Source organism: Ylistrum balloti, unplaced genomic scaffold (assembly GCF_031769215.1).
Source record: "Ylistrum balloti isolate Yb309-2 unplaced genomic scaffold, AGI_CSIRO_Ybal_v1 Utg370332, whole genome shotgun sequence".
Lineage (NCBI taxonomy): Eukaryota > Metazoa > Mollusca > Bivalvia > Pectinida > Pectinidae > Ylistrum > Ylistrum balloti.
The window spans coordinates 36,002-59,028 of NW_026782241.1; the positions used below are offsets into that span (position 1 = coordinate 36,002).

Sequence of the window (23,027 nt, forward strand, 5' to 3'; positions counted from 1 at the left end):
ACTGACACTGCCCAGCCGCTGTTTCAATTTATTTCGTGATGAAAATATCAAAATACAACAAATGTAGAACTATTTGTTTAAAAAGAAAATTGAGGCGACATGTGGTATCATTATGGTAATTATCACGCCCTTACACCCAGGCTGTATACACTGCAGCCATTAATCCCCTATTCAATCGTTGTCAATCTTCTTACAAATCCACATGGCGCGTGACAAAGTCGAAATAACAAAACAAAAATCAACATCGTGTCAATATCATACGAGTCAGTATTATACAAAACGTTAATGAGATACAAGACTTAAATACGCAAATATTGTATTAGTCACACAAACCTTCATTAATGTGTTATACATACCGTAAATATTGTACTGGTCGCACAAATCTTCACTAATGTGTTGTACATACCGTAAATATTGTACTAGTCGCACAAACCTTCACTTATGCGTTGTACATACCGTAAATATTGTACTAGTCGCACAAACCTTCACTTATGTGTCGCACTTACCGTAAATATTGTACTAGTCGCACAAACCTTCACTAATGTGTCGTACATACCGTAAATATTGTACTAGTCGCACAAACTTTCACTTATGCGTTGTACATATCGTAAATATTGTACTGGTCGCTTTTGCCGATGAAACATAGATACAACTAGATAAAAATAGTTTGAGTCTCGCACATTGTCGTGTCGGATGGTTCCACTTTTGTAAACGATGCATAGATGCGAGGGGATATCAAAATGTTTTTTAGTCTAACACTTTTTCGTGTCGACTCCACTACTGTTAAAGTCATACCTGCTGTCATTATCAAAATGAGGCATAGATAGGAGGGGATATGAAAAAGTTCGAGTCTAACACCCGTGATTTCTTTCGTTATTTAATGGTAAAATGCACCAAACTTAATATACATTCTCGTCTTAGCTACTGGTTCCTTGTAGAATTACTAGCTGCAATTGTTCAGACCTTAGGTGAGTTGGTAAAATCGACAAAACTGAATATAAAGCGAGGATAAAAATCCTAGTCTGTAGGGTCAATCTGCCGCACAGGTTAAAGAGTGAACGACGACCGCCTTCTATGTGTAGTTTTACGCTATCCTACTGGAGCAAATGTCCTCAACAATCGAGGAGAAACGACTGGGAAACCCGTCGAGGGATTTCGCTTCACCTGGACAGCGTACCAGTCAACACAGCGAAGTTTTGATGGAAGCTATGCGAATGTGTGGCTGAAAAGGACTCATACAACCAACTTAATAAGCCAATGAGCGACCGGGGTTCTGTTTCATCTTCTAGTTGGTAGTTAGTTCCACTTGTAAACTTCCGGTTGTCGATTTCTGAAAGCAATGACAGTCCGAGAAGCTATTTAACCTACAAAATTATGCTATTTGTAGCCTTTGACAGGTATGTTTCTATAAATCTAGACAGTTGTACCTTGTGTTGAGCTTCAAACATTAATGTTTTTAGCTTAAATGCTTAAGTAATAACATATAGTTATTGATTTAGTTGCCCGAGTCCTATAAAAGCCTTCCTCATCCATCCTATTCTCTTGGCCTGGCCTCGAGCGACTTCCGGTCAGTATTAGATAAATGGATCAGAGACAAGTTCTAGCAACTTATGAACTCTTCTCCATAAATGAAATTACAAATAATTAACATATTGCACGTGACATATTTATACTATAGATATGAAGATAAGTAATTCGTAGACGTACAATTGTAAGTTTAAATCATTTTGTCAAAAGGAGGTAAAGATGAGATGATAGGATAGAGAGAAAAGAAGAGAAAAAGAGATAGTATAGATTTTATATCATTTCTATATCAATTGGAAGTGACTGTGTTGAAAAACAAAACATCATAAATAAAGATGTCTTAATCTTTCTGTTTGAGGCCCCAAACCGTATATACAACATAATACCATCATTATTGTTCAGGCTATTTCTGTCACCAATATTAACATTCTTCATTAGTAATGGTTTTTGAAATGTATCACTATGCCCCCTTTATTAGTATATGGTTCTGTATTTTTGCAGTTGTTTTACCAAGCATTTTATCCTAGAAATACAGATCAATTTAAACAATATATTGATAAAAAAACTTGCAAGATGTTGTAAAAGTATTGATCTGCACGAGGTTTTCTTCCATATTGAATTAAACATATTTACAGCACACACCCATATCAGAATACAAATAAGATACAAAAAGTATAATACCATTGAAACATATGGTTGAAAATTAGTCATTTATATAGATATTTAATCCGGGGTCCAGATTCATTCCAACATTCCTCGAAAACAGCCGGATCCGTCAGTAAGACTTGGAACCAATAGAACAGGACAGAAACGATAATCTTCGGATAACCTCTGGACGCACGATGTTACCGTATCTAGCTCTTCTCGTCATCCTCTCGGCAGCAGGCAGTGTAGAGAGCTCTTGTACTGAAATAAGTTTGACAAACGGTATGATCTATCATAAACGCTTTGATCGTGAGGTTTCGGTAGCCATCTTTCTCTAAAGCCATGTGTTGTAAAAGTTTGAAATGATTTCATTAGATTCAATATTTACACTATACTCTATATCGTACAAGCGTTTTTCTCACAGGGTTTCATTCCGGGGTATCAATTTACTGTTGAAAAGTAATAAAGCAAAATTCTACGTCACTAATACATTTTAACGGTAAGATATTATCTTATTATGTTTTATATATACCCCAGTTAATTGTTTAACGGTTTTATAGAGTTTTGTATATCAATATAACATATTACTGTTAAGTTGTTTGAAGTTTTAATATATATATATATATATATATATAAACAATATTGAGTTTTAATATATATATATATATATAATATTACTGTTAGGTTGTTTGAATATATATATATATATATATATATATATATATCGATATAAGATATTACTGTTAAGTTGTTTGAAGTTTTAATATATATATATATATAAACATGTATATAAATATAAACAATATTACTGTTCAGTTGTTGGGAGTTTAAATATATATATATATATATAATATTACTGTTAGGTTGTTTGAAGTTTTGAATATATATATATATATATATATATATATATATATATATATAAGATATTACTGTTAGGTTGTTGTTTTGATATATATATATAAACATGTATATAAATATTTGAGTTTTAATATATATATATATATATATATATATATATATATATATATATATAACCTTTGTGAAGTTTTGATATATATATATATATATCGATAAAACCTTTGTAGTGTATGTACTAAACATCTCTTTATGTGATGATCTTCATATCGAACTTGATGACCTTATATTCGATTCAATTCGGTTCAATTTTATTCTCTTTCACAAAATATATTGTACAGAGAAACATATTTACAATAATTTTTACAAACAGAGTAGTGTCCCAAGTCAATATATGATATATTGTTAATAATGACGTTAATATGACACGAATGATGTCTATTATCTAGTAAAGTGCAGTAGGTAGGCTAGTACATTTTTTAGATGAAATCATTTTAATTTTGCATAAAGCTCCATACAAGTAAATGGTGAGGAGAAAGATAAATGTATATATTTTTTTGGCTTTGATGGCACTTGCTTAGCTTGGTTGCTCCAGTATCATCATATTGTCCATGCTACAGCAGTCTTGTATTGATACCTGAAGTTAGCAATTAGGGGAAATGTGAATATAAACATCCTTTTGTACATTTTTGAACATTTCAATCCATACTTCATCACAAAAGAGTTGAAGGTTTGAAAAGAATGGAAATGTGATGTTCATGTCACAAGCTGTATCACATCAGTAATACATGTACTAACAAATCTACTGACTGAGTCTATTTAGGAATATTGATATCAAAATCATCAAATCTATTATTAGTCAGTTCCTACATGGATAGCAATTCAGACAATTCAAATTTTACATGTATACATCATACAAAACAAAAGTTTGCAGATGTTCAAGTTAGTAAGGATTGAGAGTATTACAATTGTTGTAATGGTACATTTACTTTCCTGATAACGGAGATTTTCAGATTATAAGGTTTGACTGGATCTTGACATTCAAACTATTATATGTAAGGCTGACAGCTTTAAACTTCAAACAGTGAAAAAAATACGATATAACATTTAGTTTTCAATACACATGTTACTTCAAAGACATCTTTTCTTTGTTGTTGGTTTTTTTTTTTCAAAATTATTGCAGAATCTGTTCAGGATGTGACCATATACAGTGAGATATTTGTGGCCTGGTGAATGTCTTTCGACCGTCTGAGGCTGTGGTTTAAAATCACAGCTTAATCACTCATATGGCTCCACACACATTCAATTACAACTTGACCAGAATCTAAATTAACACAAACAAGTTGTAGATTAGTTTTGCCAGAATTTAAATAAAAAAATGATACCGAGACCAAACATCAAGGAGAGTATCACCAGGGATCTGAATTAAAAAATTTTATTTGTAATTGAGGATATTTATTAATAAAACATTAAATCAATTGCCAATGAATGGCATTCAATGTAAATACAACAGTATAGAAATATCAATAGTGATACTACTGTAGATGGAAAACTAAAGGTGACTCTACAGTTGACAGAAACACTCGCTTCCTCCATCCATTTTACTGTGTTTACAAATGCATGATATCGTATACCGCTAGTACATTAGGGGGGACAAATAGTGGTATTAATCATTCTTATAAAAGTACACAGCTTCTTTAATGTTTTAACATAAGTAATATTCACTGATTTATTAAACTTGATCGTGTTAGGCCTGAACCAGAAGTATTTATCAATATATAAAACTCTGTTATTAAAGAAAAAAGGACATTGGAGAAGGTAATGAAATTCATCACCAATATCCCCTAGATCGCAATATGGACATTTCCTTTCTTCATACTCAATGCCGTGCCATCTTCCGGTTTCAACAAAATACTTATGGTTAGTAGTACGGGATTTACAGAGTAATTATTTCTTTTTCATCTATATTATCCAAATAATATTCGAAATAATATTTTGTTTTGAAAATTCTATAACATGTAGCTTTTCAGGAATTGAATACATCGCTATTTCATTTTTGTAAATATTGGTCAACAAGTCTTTGTTTTACAGTGTTCTTTAATTATCGTTCTGTCGCGGCGAAAGGAAGACAATTATCGTTTTGTCGCGGCGAAAGGACGATAATTATCGTTTTGTCGCGGCGAAAGGAAGACAATTATCGTTTTGTCGCGGCGAAAGGACGATAATTATCGTTTTGTCGCGGCGAAAGGAAGACAATTATCGTTTTGTCGCGGCGAAAGGACGATAATTATCGGGGTTTTTTTGTTATGTCGCTGCGAAAAGACGAATTTTAGCGTGGGCGAAAAGACAATAATTATCGTTCTGTCGGGGCGACAAAACGAAACAACGAAATGGCAAAAATCAGCCACCACAGAAATCACCAACAACACCTCCGGTTCAACATTTCCACCAAATTTTCAATCACAGAACAGTTCAGTATTATGTTCACTATCATTTAGCCTGAACTTGACAGGTAAAACCTGCCCAAACTCAATAAATCTACCAATTTTTTCTCGGTTTCATTTTTTATATGATGGCGGTTTTTGTTCTGGCTTAATTTGTTTCTGTTTTTTTTTTTTCGTTTGTTTGTTTTTTCTTCAATGTGAATAACTTTATAATAATATACAAATTTTTAATTCATTCAATAAACGCATTTTGTATTTAGAGATTTTTTTGGGGATTCAACATTGTTTATTTTTATTATTGTATGTCTTCTTTTCTTGCAAATTTAAAAACGACAAGATTGCTAATCACATTTTACTAAATAATATTTTAATATATTCTGAGGAATCCTATTGTATTTAAATAGCAAAGCCATTCTTTATCTTCTCATTGTTTGCATCATAACTAGGAACACGCCCCCATCCCTTCCTTTTTACCTTCCATCCCCCCCTTCCAGCCCCTAACCCTAACCCGCACCCTCGAACCCATACCGTTTACTTTACTTTCATATATTCATTCGAATTACGCATACAAATAAATTACTGCAAAAACTGCGTTTATATATTTCAGTGATTGGACCATCAGGTCATAACTAAATGATATCAGGAAACGGATTTATATAAATTGTTACAGCTTGTTTCCGGTTTTGTGATTTTATGAACTCAATATTGAACGTAATTAATTTTATAAAAACTAGGACCTATTTTTGAAACAGGTTTTCGTTTTGGAGGCCATTTCAACGATGAAGTCGCAAAACCCTTTGCTAAATACATTATTTTTCTCTTTAAAATGTTCATACTTTCCGTACTGTATAGTGACTGTAAAAACTTAATTTCGTAATAAACAGTTCATGACATTAGTTTCGGTGAATATGCGTTTATATATAGAAACTGATATGGACCTCAACATGGTTTCGGTCATTATATTTTTTTCATGATAATTGATTGAGCAAAGCAAAAGTTAATTACCATTGTTTGAAAACAGATATCTGATAATAAAATTGAATGTAGTTTGACATTTCCTTTTTACTTTGATACAGAAAACCCCTTAAATACCGATGATGGCGCGTGCTTTTTTAATGGCAGTACACTTGCAGTGAGAGCCATAATTGTGAAGTTTTACCCTGAGTGTATGATGTACGAGTGCGTCAGACCCAATGTGATCGAGAAGTGTGGGTAAGATTCCTTTTTTCATCCTGTAATCACGTTATATAAAATATCATTACACAAAAATACATCGTGATCGAACCTTTTAGCTCCAAAAGCTATATCTACCAATATAAAGCATCGGGTATGAGAGGTACTTGTCATTTGGAACGATAATGTGCATATAATTCAGCCTAAAGACATTGAAAACGATCGCACTGTTTTCTGTATGGATGCTGACTGGGTTTAAAGTGTACCCTGAGAGGTCAGCTATGTTGACCTTAAAAAATAGTTCTGCACATAAAATACACATTGCCGAAAACCCGAATGCCGTGGAATGTTCCGTTACTAAGAAATTGCGACTTTTCTGAATGTTTTCTTCCACTTTGACCTATTACGCTAATACATCACATTTTATGCAAATATTTTACATTGTTCTATTGTATACATGTCATTACAGAATTGGGTATAATGACGACAAGAACCAATTGCCAACGTCCGCTGATTTTCCAGGTACATGTAAAAAAACAATTAACAAGGACTGTACCTTCTCCGTGTCCTGTGTGGGCATACCCCTGGTGTTCAACCCTGACGAAGAACCATAGTTGTAAAAGTATACAATAGTTATCAGAAAATTAAATAACATAAGTCCTTTTAATATTCCTGGGAAACTTTGATATACCTTATTAAGGTTGTCCATTCTTTTTATCCAATGATACGGAACAATGTATACTACAGAATGAAATACAACATGTATTTTCGCGGGACTCCATTTTCCTGATTTCTCAAAAAATTATATATATATAATTAGGCACATTATATTCTGTTACTTATACTGAAATAATGTATTTTTAAACACAATAAATGTGAGCCACAGACATTGCATTGTGTCTTTTTCCTGTACATGTGATTTGTTAGTAGCGGCAGTTTCACGTTAGTTCCCTGGAGTCTCACCTCATTTCTGGATTATAATTACTGTTATCTGTACTTTTCTTTGAGACTTGAGGTTCCCATAGCGGGAAATACTTGTTCTTTGAGATAAATACAGAGTTACTGTTCTTGGCTAGTGAACAGTTTCTTGTGCATGAAAGCCGAGATTGTTGAGTTTTCCGTCCGTTGTTCGCTATCGATGAAAAATTAACTCTATTACTTTCGGCGAATTATTGTTGAAGTATTCATGAAAATGTACAATTAATTTCGAATTTAAAAGCAAACGGAATTTCACCGTCAAAAAAGGTTATCGTGAAGTCAGGAGATAGTCCGTGACTGTATACCGAGAGTACGCCTTGCAGGGGTTCCCCTGGTTTCGCGTTTATAACTTTTCTTTTTCTCAGCCAATCGCATATTACTTTTAAAATGACGTAGGACGATTATCCATCATCTTATTATACCAACCAATGAAATCGCTTGAATAAAGCAAATGTCGTCATTTCGATCTAATTTAGAGTCGGGAAATTCCAACAAAGGGAATTTCTTACCCCGGTATTTGTCACGACAAATCCAGAGCTTCGCAAGCTAAAATATGAGCGCATATGAGTTTTGAATAATTTCTTGATAAAAAAACAGTACACTTACTTCACAATAAACAAGAAAGAACTCCTATCATGCTTAGTGTTGTAGTCAAGAACGACAACTCAATACCGCTTCAAGTTCGCGGGAGTGTTAATATTTCACGATATGACTTGGATGGTCAGGTGGCACAGTGGTCTCGCACTCGCCTTTTACGTTGACATTTGTCATGCCACGTGAGTTCTCCTCTGGTATTCTAGTTTCCTCCCACAATAAGACCGCTCGTGTGCGCTTCCACCGGACCAATTATAATTGATTAATATAAGCTGGTAGCTTGTTTCGCAATTGTTGTAAAATAAAGTTTACATATTATATATACATTTCCGTACTCTGAGAAGAATACATATATTGCACGAACCTCTGTATAGAGTTACCATAGTTACCAAGTTGTCTTCTGTGGTCAGAGGGTTGGCACAAAATTAGGGAGCCTGTATACTGACATGCTTCATACTTGTATTTTATTCGTTTTTTAGCGAAATAATAATTCGTTTTTCCGAACCACCATTAGTTTCAACGAAATATTTTGGTTACGAATTAGCATTGCGTTAAAGCGAATTAATTTTTCGAAACAACGAAGTGATATTTCGAAAAACGAATTATTATTTCAAAAAAAAAAAAAAAAACGAATTAAATAGGTATGAAACATGTCGTTAAACGGCTCCGTACAAAAAGCTTGTTATAAACCTGCTGTTTGAAATACAATGTTAAAAGAACCAGGTTTCCATTATTCATCGACAATTACATACACCGCGGGAGTACCAGGCACACCACCACAACACAATAATAGTAATACACCGCGGGAGTACCAGGTACACCCCCACAACACAACAATAGTAATACACCGCGGGAGTGACAGGTACACCCCCACAACACAACAATAGTAATACACCGCGGGAGTGACAGGTACACCCCCACAACACAATAATAGTAATACACGGCGGGAGTACCAGGTACACCCCCACAACACAATGATAGTAATACACGGCGGGAGTACCGGGTACACCCCACAACACAATAATAGTAATACACCGCGGGAGTACCAGGTACACCCCACAACACAATAATAGTAATACACGGCGGGAGTACCAGGTACACCCCCACAACACAATAATAGTAATACACCGCGGGAGTACCGGGTACACCCCCACAACACAACAATAGTAATACACCGCGGGAGTGACAGGTACACCCCCACAACACAATAATAGTAATACACCGCGGGAGTACCAGGTACACCCCCACAACACAATAATAGTAATACACGGCGGGAGTACCGGGTACACCCCACAACACAATAATAGTAATACACGGCGGGAGTACCAGGTACACCCCACAACACAATAATAGTAATACACCGCGGGAGTACCAGGTACACCCCCACAACACAATAATAGTAATACACGGCGGGAGTACCGGGTACACCCCACAACACAATAATAGTAATACACCGCGGGAGTACCAGGTACACCCCACAACACAATAATAGTAATACACGGCGGGAGTACCAGGTACACCCCCACAACACAATAATAGTAATACACCGCGGGAGTACCGGGTACACCCCACAACACAATAATAGTAATACACGGCGGGAGTACCGGGTACACCCCACAACACAATAATAGTAATACACCGCGGGAGTACCAGGTACACCCCACAACACAATAATAGTAATACACGGCGGGAGTACCAGGTACACCCCCACAACACAATAATAGTAATACACCGCGGGAGTACCGGGTACACCCCACAACACAATAATAGTAATACACCGCGGGAGTACCGGGTACACCCCACAACACAATAATAGTAATACACCGCGGGAGTACCAGGTACACCCCCACAACACAACAATAGTAATACACCGCGGGAGTGACAGGTACACCCCCACAACACAATAATAGTAATACACCGCGGGAGTACCAGGTACACCCCCACAACACAATAATAGTAATACACGGCGGGAGTACCAGGTACACCCCACAACACAATAATAGTAATACACCGCGGGAGTACCAGGTACACCCCACAACACAATAACAGTAATACACGCAGAAATGACGGTCATAGGTCACTGACACGTAACAGAATTAATTTTGAATACTTAATTATCCATGTACAAATATATAAACTATAGTGAAAATCCGGGTACACCCCACAACAATCTAATCCAACACCAAAGCTGTGATACAAAATACACTTCTGACAACAGTACAAGGAGAATAATGTGTTCGCTGAGTACCTGGGTACGCCCCAGTAAACAACAATAGTAATACACCGCTGATGTTTGTACACCCCACAACACAAAAACTAGTAATAGCCAAGGAATGGAGGCATTGCAACAGCTTGGAATGTGATAGTGGAAGAGGATTGTACAAAAGATACACAAATGAATAACACCTTTTGATATAACTGCAGATTTAGATACCGTAAAGTCATATAATAAATTTTAGTGCATCATACAGCTGTTTTGTCCTGACTAGGACTCCCCACAACACATACAGCTGTTTTACACCGTCAGTGATGCTACAGGTCATACAGCTGTTACGTCCTAATACACTCGTCAGTGATGCTACATCACACATAATGTTAATACACCGCGGGAGTACCAGGTACACCCTCACAACACAATAACAGTATACGCAGAAATGACGGTCGATAGGTCACTGACATGGCGTAAAGAATTAATTTTGAAACTTAATTATCCATGTACTAAATATATAAACTATAGTGAAAATCCCAGCATTTCAATATAATCTGATATCCAACACCAAAGCTGTGATACAAAAATCAAACTTCTGACACAGTACAAGGAGAATAAGGTGTTCGCTGTATAGCTTTCCTGGCGAAATACGCGCCAGTATAACTTATTATTACCATATTCTTGTACTGATGTTTGCCTTTCTGTTGAAAAGAAAACTCTTATAGCCAAGGAATGGAGGCATTGCTTAAGCTTGGAATGTGATAGTGGAAGAGGATTGTACAAAAGATACACAAATGAATAGAACCTTTTGATATAACTGCAGATTTAGATACCGTAAAGTCATATAATAAATTTAAGTGCATCATACAGCTGTTTCGTCCTTCTAGGACTCGTCAGTGATGCTACATCATACAGATGTTTCGTCCTTCTAGGACTCATCAGTGATGCTAAATGCCTAAATTTTGAAATATTTTTCAGAAGAGGATATTATTCTCCAACGCTCCTTGAAAATCCACTTTTCACAAAATCTGCTTCTCTAGTACCACAATACAACTTCAATCCTGATTTGATGATGCAACATGTACTAAGGATGGTTGTAACATTCCATATATGAACTCTTGTGAAGTTTAGGAATATAATAAGAAAAGTATATATCTATCCTTACCATATATGGGCAACACGAATCATTGCATCTTTGGAAAGACATGTTATGTATAGGTAGACTTTCCTTGATTACCATGTCTATAGTTCTTCGTGTGGGAAGAAAATATAATATTGATACCCAGGCCAAAAAACCCCATACAAATCATTGAAAAATAAATGGTTTCTTTTCATTTAAAAACTGGATAACAATCATATTATCTGATTTTCTTACACATAAATATATCATTATCAAACAGTTGACAAGTAGCAACAACACACAATTTGTTCACATGTTCGGTCAACATAATAAACTAGTGTTCTCTTTAAGGCAACTCGGATCTCAAAACAAAACTGATATAGCATAGCACAGCAAGAGAAAAATGTGTCGGTCCTGGAAAAATTGCTTAAATGCTTGATTTAGCAAGGTTGTGAAAGTTAACATCGCCATCGCCATCACAACACTGGAACAAGTCTCAGGCCCTTAACATCGCTGACGAATCCTAGAAGGACAAAACAACTGTATGGTGTATTCTAATAATTTGGTCTAACTCTATTATATCTAACTCTAAATTCTTATTCAAATTTGCTATAAACTAGTGTCTAGTGTACAATCTAAATATAGAATCGAAACCAAGGTGCTGAAACACTAACTATGTTTGGCAGGCCATGGCATATTGGTAGAACCCTCATCATCCCCGTGTACGTCTTTGTTGGTGAACATCCGAAAGAAAAGCCGGCAGCAGCCCTTCGAAGTGCTTCAATGACCAAATAAGAAACCTTCCATTCATCTAGCTTTCATCACCAGAACCCAAGAGGCTTTTCACAGAACCCAAGGTGAATTCCTTCAAATACGGACTCAAAACGTACATCCATTGAATTTGATACATATTATTACAAATATCCAAAGTTAGAAAATACTTGTTTTGTCAATTTAAAGTTAACACATTCAAATTCTATATTGTGTTCGAAAGAAACATACCCTTTAACATAAATCACTGGTATTCGAGAAAAAACGAAGAGGGTACCAACATGTCAGCGTAATCATAATCCAAACTCAAATTGGCAAAATATGAACAAGGAGAATAAGACCAGGTGTTCCGGAAGAGTAAGAGTCTTCCGGTTCATCGACGACTTCCGCCATATAAAACTTGGTCAATCCAAGTAAGTCAGGCCTCGATCTCAAATGAGAACAAGGTGCCCAATGAGCATAAAACACGTCCAGCTTCATATCACACAAAGAAATAGACGATTTCTTAATGAAATCACTATGACGACCGTAAAACTTCCCCATAACTTTCATCGATCTGCATCTTTTGAAACCCTGTGTGAGGAGATCGTGCATCAGTTGACGCCTTTAGTACGAAAACCGTACTAATAAAGATAGGTCCATGAACATCGAATCAACCGAGACATTTAAACACCATAGGTTGGGGATGCAGATATATATTGGTCACACCAAATTGATACTTACAGTGTCAGCCAAGTCTACTTGCAACATTACGACAAAAACGATACGGATCTATCGTTTATATTATGTCTTTGTTTTATCCATTTTGTGGTTACAACTTGATCTATATTTACAAAAAAATATTTGTTCAGAGTCCACTTTGTCCACCATCTGTGCACTTTTGTAGCTTTTTGTGAAAATACCGCAATGCAATGTACATTGTTTGCTTTTAAATCTAAGGGGGAGTAACTTACAACAGTTTTATATTTTGAGTTATCTCCCTTCCATCTGATAAAAACGTACACAAGTATCCACAGCAACCACAACAGAGAACAAAACGGATAATAAGTATGTATTTTATTTTAGATAAACATTAATTCATTTGTGTTACAACACATTGTCCTATGCATTTTCAAAATTAATTTTGTTAAACTTTGAAATGATAAAGCCTGCCGTCAAATTTGCATTGCACGTTTTGCCTTTCCTCTCTGGGACATAGAGACTTTGGAAAATCCTCAGCTTTGATCCATCACAAGTGGTAAGCTTGTTTCGTATAATTGATTAAGCAAATATACAACATATTACTTACAATTGTCACTGAATTGTTTGGTTTAATGGTGTCCAATATCAAATATGAAATGCATCTCCTTTTCGGGAAAGTTCCACACTACGAATCATATAACTTCTTGTTACTATAGCAACACAGTTCAGTGATGACGCTTGAATCCCTTTTCACCAAATATACTGATAACAAAAGATAGTTCTCAATTGTTATATCGTTTTGGTAAGAGGTAAGTAGAGATAACTCTCGCACCAATTCTCAATAAAGTTAGTATAAATCCTGCTATTTTTATAAAAGATTTAAACCGCCTGGTCATCAACAACACGATCTTTGTGGAAACATGATACCCTGTCCAAGAATTCACTGGCCGTTATTTAAAACCCGACAGGACTTTTTTCCTTACTCTGGTGAGAGTGGCCTCATACAATTTCTTAATCATTGCTTCAAGACCATATCGTCCGTCTGTTTTCTCTCTAACAATCACCCTGTGTAACATAACCGCCGCAGCCTCAATAGTTATGTGGAGTCAGTGTTCCTAATCATGGGAGGATGACTGTGAGATTGAATGACATCTGAAGGATTGGGTAAAGATGACTTGCACACCTCAGGAAACACTCACTGTCATTCTCAAGATGTTACAGTCTTCCTACTCAAAATCTGTTTCGTGAAATCTTCAAATGCCTGGAATAAAAAATAAAACAATTAGGAGGATTTCGAACTTTCTAAATTTCACATTATCATTGCAATATGTTTGCTCTCTAAATTTACAATCCATATGTTTTGATATTTTCTGCATTCTCCACCATAAAAACAAGCAAGCAAGCAAACAAACAAACAAAACAAAATGTAGCAATTCTTTGAGCATAATGATATCCACGGAAATACACCCCTCATAAGCGTGCGATTCACAGCCCATGTCTGTGACAGAAAACATTTACCAACAAAATATTACTGTAAAATTTATATACTTACGTCTATTTCCGCCATGATGCTGGGGTCGACCTCCTTCCTCGGTGTTGATTGCTGTGAATGTGTAGAAGAATTGGATGAGTACGAAGAGTTGCTTTTTCTGGATTTAAACTTGGTGCCGTCAGTGTCAGATTTATCATCAAACACATTATCCTCACTTGTATGAGAGGTGGTGGTTGTGGTCAGGTCGGTCAGACTGTCGGCCTTGTGATTATCTATTCCATCCTCCGAGTCGTAATCATTCGACATATCCTCACGGTCGATTCGATGTCTATCTATCACCATTGAGTCCGACAGGTACCCGTTCGTTATTGCAGAATCACCGTCACCAGGACGCTTTGATTTTTTCGATTTCACAGATCTAGAAAATGTCTTTTGAGCTAGTTTCTGAACACTATTTTTCAAAGTATTTGTCTTATTCATATCACTGTCTTCCTTTGCACTATTACTGCTTCCTGTTGGTAATCTGGTTCCAGATGTCACATCATCATTGACACGCAATTCATGTTCGTAAACGCCATTGCCGTTGGACTTCCGGTTTTGATTCATATCAAGCAAATCCGAGTTAGACGTGGATTTGTTGATGTGTGAGGTAAGATCATAGTCTATTTGTTGTAGTTTGTTGTTCAACTCCTCCAGTTGACCTTTAAGGTGCTCCTGGTTGTTGTTTTTCTTTTTGCCTCCAAAACTGAACGGAAAGCGTTTATTTGAAGTGGTCTGGCTTTGTAGCTGTTTGGTTATCGTTTCCATCTAATGTAATAAACAAGCAAAATAAACATTGATGTGATCAGGATTATGGTCAGAAAGGCGGTAGAATAAGGATTAAGGAACTTCACTTTCTGCAAAGAACTCGCAAAGTTGACAAAGATACCGTCTTTTAGAAGTAGGATACGTCATAGTAAAATAGTCATGGTGCGTAACAAAGACCAATGAAATGAAATACTAACCTCACTAAAATATAGTTTGATTATGAGGAACATAGCTCTTCAGTACAGTAAATTCAATAAATATTTTCATGAATTAGGTCATTTCTTTTTCAGGATATGTATATATTAAATTGCATATATATTTAATATTAAGTAATTAACAAACACATAATTAATACCGTGACTGTTAACCTCCGTAGGACAAAGAAACTTTTATTTATTTAATGACACTACTATGCCAGCACAATATAAGTCATCTCCCAAAACAAACGCATATATTACCTTGATTTGAGTTGACAAGCGTCTCTGACGTATGTGGGTCGCGTAGGTTATTTGTTTCTCAACCGAGCTGAGATCTTTGTTGGGGGATTCAACACCCTGAGAACGCTGAAAGAAGCAGAATGTAACGTCAAGGGACACAACTCGAACAACATTAAAGGTTATTATCACTTGGAGAAATCAAGTGACACGGCACAAAAGGCAACCTGTTTCATCTTCGAATGAAGAACATTTGGAATATATTGAAATTTTAAACAATTGAATTTTTTATTCTATAAAGTTCGGTTTTTATGTAAGTAAATCATTGCGTTCATCTGTTGACATATGATAACAAAATTATATCTAGAAAGTTTAATTCGCCATCAAATACATCTGACAACTAAGTTCATTGTGCTAGAATGACCAAACTTGTACCTTACCAGGAATAGATTGTTCACATAACAATTACTATTCATAAAAACCACATATTTCACATCTGCCCACCGAGTGCGAATTATACTATTTTGCAGCATTTAATACGTTCAGTGTTTGGATGCGAGATCCACATAATTAAAGGCTAGAAATGATCCATTTGATTAGTGACAATTTCGAAACTAGACACCCATATTTCTACTAGTCTCCAATCCAGGATGTGCGTATACTGACATATTGACATTTGAACCCCTGGATTTCGAAGTTATAAATAGGGAAAAAGACGCAGTATATCCTGAATTCAGTAAATTGGAATATCATTATGAAGGATTATTAAAATCAAAACCCTAACAGACGACCTACCCGTTGACGAGCTGCCTGCTTCCTCTCCAGCTCGTGTTTCTGACGTAACATTTCGTTCAAAAGCTTCTGTTTGACTGATACACATTTGTCTTCATAAGTAGCGCCATCTGTAGGAAATAGGAAAAATAAATCTTCAGGAATATTCATGGCCAATGATTCGATTTAGCTTGACATGTAATTTGAGGACAAAAAAGAGGATGTGACTTCTTCTTTGTGTTTAATAACGTGTGGTTGGAACAAAGAACAAATTAATATACAACGCAATTACACTTAATGTTACATACCTGTCTGAGAGTTAGCCTCTACCACTACTGTCTCTGACGTTTCGGCCTGTGGACTTGGGGAGTCCCCCGCCGCATCCTGAATGGCTGCCTTCCACTCTTCCATATCGTCCCGGCTGTCAACCGATAGATGGATGGACACGTATTCCTAAAAGAAAGCAAACACGGTTGAAGTTAAATAAGTTATCGTTGCTTTTTCATTTCAACATCTGAAATGTTCCTTACTTTCTTTTCGTTTAATGTTTTAAGAATGATGAGCAAATAGAAAGGCAGCGAGAATTCTACGAGTGGAAACGACCAGCTGAAGTAGTTTATGCAAATGCACATAAAATTTGCAAGTTAAAAGTGCCTTTATAAATACCAGATATAAATATGCACGTGTTCTGCACGTGCGTATACGAACCTCGTGTGTGAGATGAAGTACGAAGCGTTTTCCCCTGAACCTGTCAACAAGACACTCGCCCCTGTAGCCGCGGACGTCCAGCAGGTCGACGGTCATCGTGTCGTCCGGAGTAAGGTAACAGAACAGCGAAGAACCCTTGAGGACAAACCAGTACCTGTAATGTAACAATGAGGACTGATTATAATAACAGAGAGAGACTCTTGAGGACAAACCAGTACCTGTAATGTAACAATAGGGACTGGCTACGATAACAGAGAGAGAATCTTGAAGACAAACCAGTACCTGTAATGTAACAATGAGGACTAATTATAATGACAGAGAGAGACTCTTGAGGACAAACCAGTACCTGTAATGTAACAATGAGGACTAATTATAATGACAGAGAGAGACTCTTGAGGACAAACCAGTACCTGTAATGTAACAATAGGGACTGGCTATGATAACAGCGAGAGAATCTTGAAGACAAACCAGTATCTGTAATGTAACAATAAGGACTAATTATAATGACAGAGAGAGAATCTTGAAGACAAACCAGTATCTGTAATGTAACAATAAGGACTAATTATAATGACAGAGAGAGACTCTTGAAGACAAACCAGTACCTGTAATGTAACAATAGGGACTGGCTACGATAACAGAGAGAGACTCTTGAAGACAAACCAGTACCTGTAATGTAACAATGAGGACTAATTATAATGACAGAGAGAGAATCTTGAAGACAAACCAGTACCTGTAATGTAACAATGAGGACTAATTATAATGACAGAGAGAGACTCTTGAGGACAAACCAGTACCTGTAATGTAACAATGAGGACTGATTATAATATCAGAGAGAGACTCTTGAGGACAAACCAGTACCTGTAATGTAACAATGAGGACTAATTATAATGACAGAGAGAGACTCTTGAGGACAAACCAGTATCTGTAAAACTGATTATAAAAACAGCTCAATGATACCTTTTTTGCAGTAAGCTAGTAGGATCCCGTCATTGACATAACAAACTATATATATTTTATGATATAGGTGTGTTCCGTATTGGGTTCAAGGTTAATACCAATTTCTTACCTTTGTTCCGATTCTAATACCGACTTTTGCGGGCTTTTTTTTGTATCTTTTACAAATGTTTTATCCATACGGTACTGCTGTCTAATTTTGAAACCCTTATCTTTACTCAGATCCAGTTCACTGGAAACATGGCCTCCAACACATTAACTGTTATCTAGATGATATCTTCAGACAATATAAGATTTCTAACGCCACCCCAACTTTCTGTTTCACATATGTGAAATATTCAGTTCAGGTGGTGATGTTATCGGTAAAACTTGCCTAAGAAAGCAATTTTAGATTTCATGTGATCGTAATTATGGTTTCGTTTTAAATATATATTTTTTGAAATTATTTTTATCGTGTTCATTTTTACTGGCCTTTTGTATGGTAAAATGTAAAATGAAAATGACAAGAATAATGTGATACATGTGCGCACAGTGAAACATTTACAAAATTTTCGTCAACTAATTATTACACATTTATCACTAAAAATTTTCTGAATATTTCATTTTTTTTATTTAATTATTTCTTATTTTTCAATTTTACATATTTTCAAAATTAATTTCACTTTCTTGTAATCTTAAACACACATACTGTGTGATCTCTGAAAGCAGAAACTGTTAACTATCTCCTCAATGTACACAAAAACAAAATTAAGAAATCAAAGGCTGAGTTGATGGAGCGCTCTGTGACCGCGTGCTTACCATTGGTGAGTGCAGGTCAGTTGTACCGATAACCCCCAGACGAGAGATGTGTACCCCCACCCACACATCTGGCTCTATCTCATCCCCATTTATCTCGGTAAACATCACGCAAACGTCCTTATCTCGGATACATGTAGCTCTGTTCCTGTAGGGATAGCTTTAAGTATTCGTTGTTAGTGAAAGAGGATGCGTTTTATTGGTCATGGGCCAAGATCCGTGAAGAATATTAAACAGAAAATGTGTAAAATTTGAAGGATGCTTTTACATTTGTTACACAATTAATTTCAAATATATCACAACATCCATGAAAATAATCTACTTCTAGACATTTGGTAGTACCAGGTACAGAATCGTGGGTTTATTTGTTTCAGAGTTAACCCTACACCGGCCTGGTTCCGGAAATATTGACGCTAGTAATTGGTTTATTAGTCTATACAATGGAACAATAGTTACATTTGTAATTCTAACTGTAAGTTATTTAGTGCCTTTTTAGTGTGGTGAATAAACCTATTGGAGACGATGTCAGATATTTGTACAAACTTTTCCACATGTTGACTGCCGAAGATCAGGATTCTCACGAATTGGTAAATTGAGATTTCAAAATCTGATACAAAAAGTTGTTTTTTTCAACAGAGCTCACCATTATAAAGATAATCAGAGATAATCTTTGTAACTGGTTTGTTTTTCGTGATTCAAACAAACTGTAAAATAAGTAAAAAATATAACATTCGAGACGAAATGGTTATTTTTGTGTACAGATTTCACTGTGTAAAAAGAAGAAACTTTATCACTTGTTTGCTGTTCATGTTACTGACAAATTGCAAAGAAAAAAATAAAATTGTAAATAAAAGACAATCAACACAGCTGTACAATCTGACGTCAGTGTACAGGAAAGGTTAGCTCTGAGGCGTCAATACACCATATACCATTTTACGTTATCAGAACAGATCGTTATCCCGTCGGTCCGAGACTTGCCAGTAAACCGCCCTCTTATAACGAACAAAACTATGATATATACGCCTACTGTAGTTTACCCATATATTTTGGAAATATGACAAGATTCGAAATTATAAACTACTTAGAAAAGAAACACGTGCACTACATATGGTGGATAAACATACAAATCATTATTTTTTTAAGTAAGTTGAAAGCCGGTAAGCTTCACGGGTGATCGTTACACCACACATTGATATAAGACTGTTTTTTACACAGGATGTGTATACAGGATGTTATTATCTCTACCAGAACAAGGGAAAATATCGGCGAATTCAATTTACACTAATGTCCCATAAAGTAATGAAAATATCAGCGAATTCAATTTACGCTAATGTCCCATAAAGTAATGGAAATATCAGCGAATTCAATTTACACTAATGTCCCATAAAGTAACGAAAATATCAGCGAATTCAATTTACACTAATGTCCCATAAAGTAATGAAAATATCAGCGAATTCAATTTACACTAATGTCCAGTTAATAATGAAAATATCAGCGAATTCAATTTACACTAATGTCCCATAAAGTAATGAAAATATCAGCGAATTCAATTTACACTAATGTCCCATAAAGTAATGAAAATATCAGCGAATTCAATTTACACTAATATCCGATAAAGTAACGAAAATATCAGCGAATTCAATTTACGCTAATGTCCCATAAAGTAACGAAAATATCAGCGAATTCAATTTACACTAATGTCCAGTTAATTATGAAAATATCGGCGAATTCAATTTACATTAATGTCCAGTTAATGATGAAAATATCAGCGAATTCAATTTACGCTAATGTCCAGTTAATAATGAAAATATCAGCGAATTCAATTTACACTAATGTCCCATAAAGTAATGAAAATATCAGCGAATTCAATTTACGCTAATGTCCCATAAAGTAATGAAAATATCAGCGAATTCAATTTACACTAATGTCCAGTTAATAATGAAAATATCAGCGAATTCAATTTACACTTATGTCCCATAAAGTAATGAAAATATCAGCGAATTCAATTTACGCTAATGTCCCATAAAGTAATGAAAATATCAGCGAATTCAATTTACACTAATGTCCCATAAAGTAATGAAAATATCAGCGAATTCAATTTACGCTAATGTCCAGTTAATAATGAAAATATCAGCGAATTCAATTTACACTAATGTCCAGTTAATAATGAAAATATCAGCGAATTCAATTTACACTAATGTCCCATAAAGTAATGAATATATCAGCGAATTCAATTTACACTAATGTCCCATAAAGTAATGAATATATCAGCGAATTCAATTTACACTAATGTTCCATAAAGTAATGAAAATATCAGTGAATTCAATTTACACTAATGTCCCATAAAGTAACGAAAATATCGGCGAATTGATTTGACACTAATGTACCATAAAGTAACGAAAATATCGGCGAATTGATTTGACACTAATGCCCCAGTTCATACCGACAATGAAGATACTATTCAGTTTACACTAAATAAGATTTAGCATTACGGCATTCTAATTTCAAGCACTGGTACAAACTACGAAATTTATTTCTCATTTTGTTAAAAATACAAAATGTAAGGTAAATTGACCTCGTAAAATGATTTTTTTTTTCAAAATAAATGCAAGTTCAGATGTCAATTACATGACCCATAAAACACTGTCGAATTAATGAGCCTTCAAATCCCTGAAAGGGACAATTTAGTCAAACATCGTTTTTTAAAATTCACATAGAATCGAAAATTTACATATCCGTGTTGAGAAGTTATTTGCTACGTAACCACTGTCCTGTGTCCCTTTAAACTCATGGAAAGTTCCGAGTATATCGGACAGAATTCTGTCATAAAACCACAACATTTAAGAAAGCTTGCCTTTTTTTATGGAAATAATTATCAAAACAGTTTGTAAGAAGATAACGTGTTTCGATGGAATACATGAATTACGAGAAGGCATTACTCCAACGTGTAGCTATTTATAATCTTCTCCATTGTAAAATTGGGGGAAAGTAGGAAAGTGTCAAACACATCCTTGACTGAAGTTTTGTAAGGTCTTGTTATCTTATTTTCAACGATGCCTAACAAATTCAATGTCTTCATTATAAATCATATGGCAATGTGAATATCAATCATAACATACTTTGTATTTACGTAATTGAATGATGCAACGAAAAGTAAAAAATAAAAAAAAAATGCATAATTAGGGGTATTGATGGAAAATTAATGATTTTCTCAATCAAGGATAAATACCTTAAATTATCACAGGGAATAATACCTGCGTGAAAACACGAGGGAATTCAACTTTAAACATTAATAAACAGTGTTGACAGACCATTGGATATCTTCAAAGATTTATTCCGTTATAACGACACTCTTTGTGTGACAACTTTACTAGTGAGTGACCTACCTTTGTCAAATCCCTTATCGTTTTGTAATGAGAGTCACAACCTCTCCCCTAGCATCGTTATAACTCCGATTTTTATTCATAATTTATCTATATGTTCATACACACATACCTTACCATGTAGTAACAACTGTAAACAGCTTTAAATGTATATGACTCATGTTTATGATCAATAAACTGCTATATTTGATATTAGTCGTATATTTTGTCACAGTCTGGGGACACTGGGTCACACCAGGCAATATCAAACAAGTCAGAGTAAGGCCAGAGAATTTAAGATATCTACTGTGTATCACAGCGAATCAGCGACGGGTTACAAAGGCACCCGATCTTCCCTTTATCTTATTAACCAATTTCCAGTCTGTTGAAAAAGTAAACAGAAAGGATAAACAGCTTTCCTGTCAGAAAAAGGTGAAAAACCTACTCACATAACTGAACATATTCTAGGTACTTAACCTTCACTTAAACACAAACATACAATACTACACAATGATGTCATTCACAAAGGACCTTTATATTGCCGAAACTGACTTTTTGGGGAAAGGGCGAAAATTTGTATTTCACACCTTTAAATTTCTGCAAGAAACAGCGTATATAATTTCTCTCTTAGACGCTTACAAAATAGGGTAAAAACAGAACGATGTCCGGACATTTTTATTTGATGTTACAATGAAGAAACTGTTGCTTAC

General features: G+C 35.3%; 2 protein-coding genes across 2 annotated transcripts in view; one reads left to right on the forward strand and one right to left on the reverse strand.

The window, feature by feature from the left end:
• Nucleotides 1–2,310: 2,310 nt before the first annotated feature.
• Nucleotides 2,311–7,518, forward strand: LOC132553553 (uncharacterized). Its single transcript, XM_060217809.1, has 3 exons — nucleotides 2,311–2,451; nucleotides 6,545–6,680; nucleotides 7,111–7,518. Exons 1-3 carry the CDS (start codon nucleotides 2,367–2,369, stop codon nucleotides 7,253–7,255), a joined length of 366 nt encoding a protein of 121 aa, XP_060073792.1. The 5' UTR covers nucleotides 2,311–2,366; the 3' UTR covers nucleotides 7,256–7,518.
• Nucleotides 7,519–13,354: 5,836 nt separating this feature from the next.
• Nucleotides 13,355–23,027, reverse strand: part of LOC132553528 (uncharacterized) — an 89,756-nt gene continuing 80,083 nt past the window's right edge. Inside the window, exons 6-11 of the mRNA XM_060217776.1 lie at nucleotides 17,207–17,360; nucleotides 16,807–16,951; nucleotides 16,523–16,629; nucleotides 15,752–15,856; nucleotides 14,547–15,293; nucleotides 13,355–14,255 (exon numbers count right to left, since the gene is read on the reverse strand). Coding sequence (XP_060073759.1) covers nucleotides 14,202–14,255; nucleotides 14,547–15,293; nucleotides 15,752–15,856; nucleotides 16,523–16,629; nucleotides 16,807–16,951; nucleotides 17,207–17,360 — 1,312 coding nt within the window. The 3' untranslated portion in view covers nucleotides 13,355–14,201. The remainder of the gene's footprint in view (nucleotides 14,256–14,546; nucleotides 15,294–15,751; nucleotides 15,857–16,522; nucleotides 16,630–16,806; nucleotides 16,952–17,206; nucleotides 17,361–23,027) is intronic.

Coding starts and splice junctions, on each gene's coding strand:
- LOC132553553 (XM_060217809.1), top strand. CDS start 2,367: ATGTTACCGTATCTAGCTCTTCTCGTCATCCTCTCGGCAGCAGGCAGT. Junction 2,452..6,544: donor TGAAATAAGTTTGACAAACG/GTATGATCTATC, acceptor ACTTTGATACAG/AAAACCCCTTAAATACCGAT. Junction 6,681..7,110: donor AATGTGATCGAGAAGTGTGG/GTAAGATTCCTT, acceptor ATGTCATTACAG/AATTGGGTATAATGACGACA.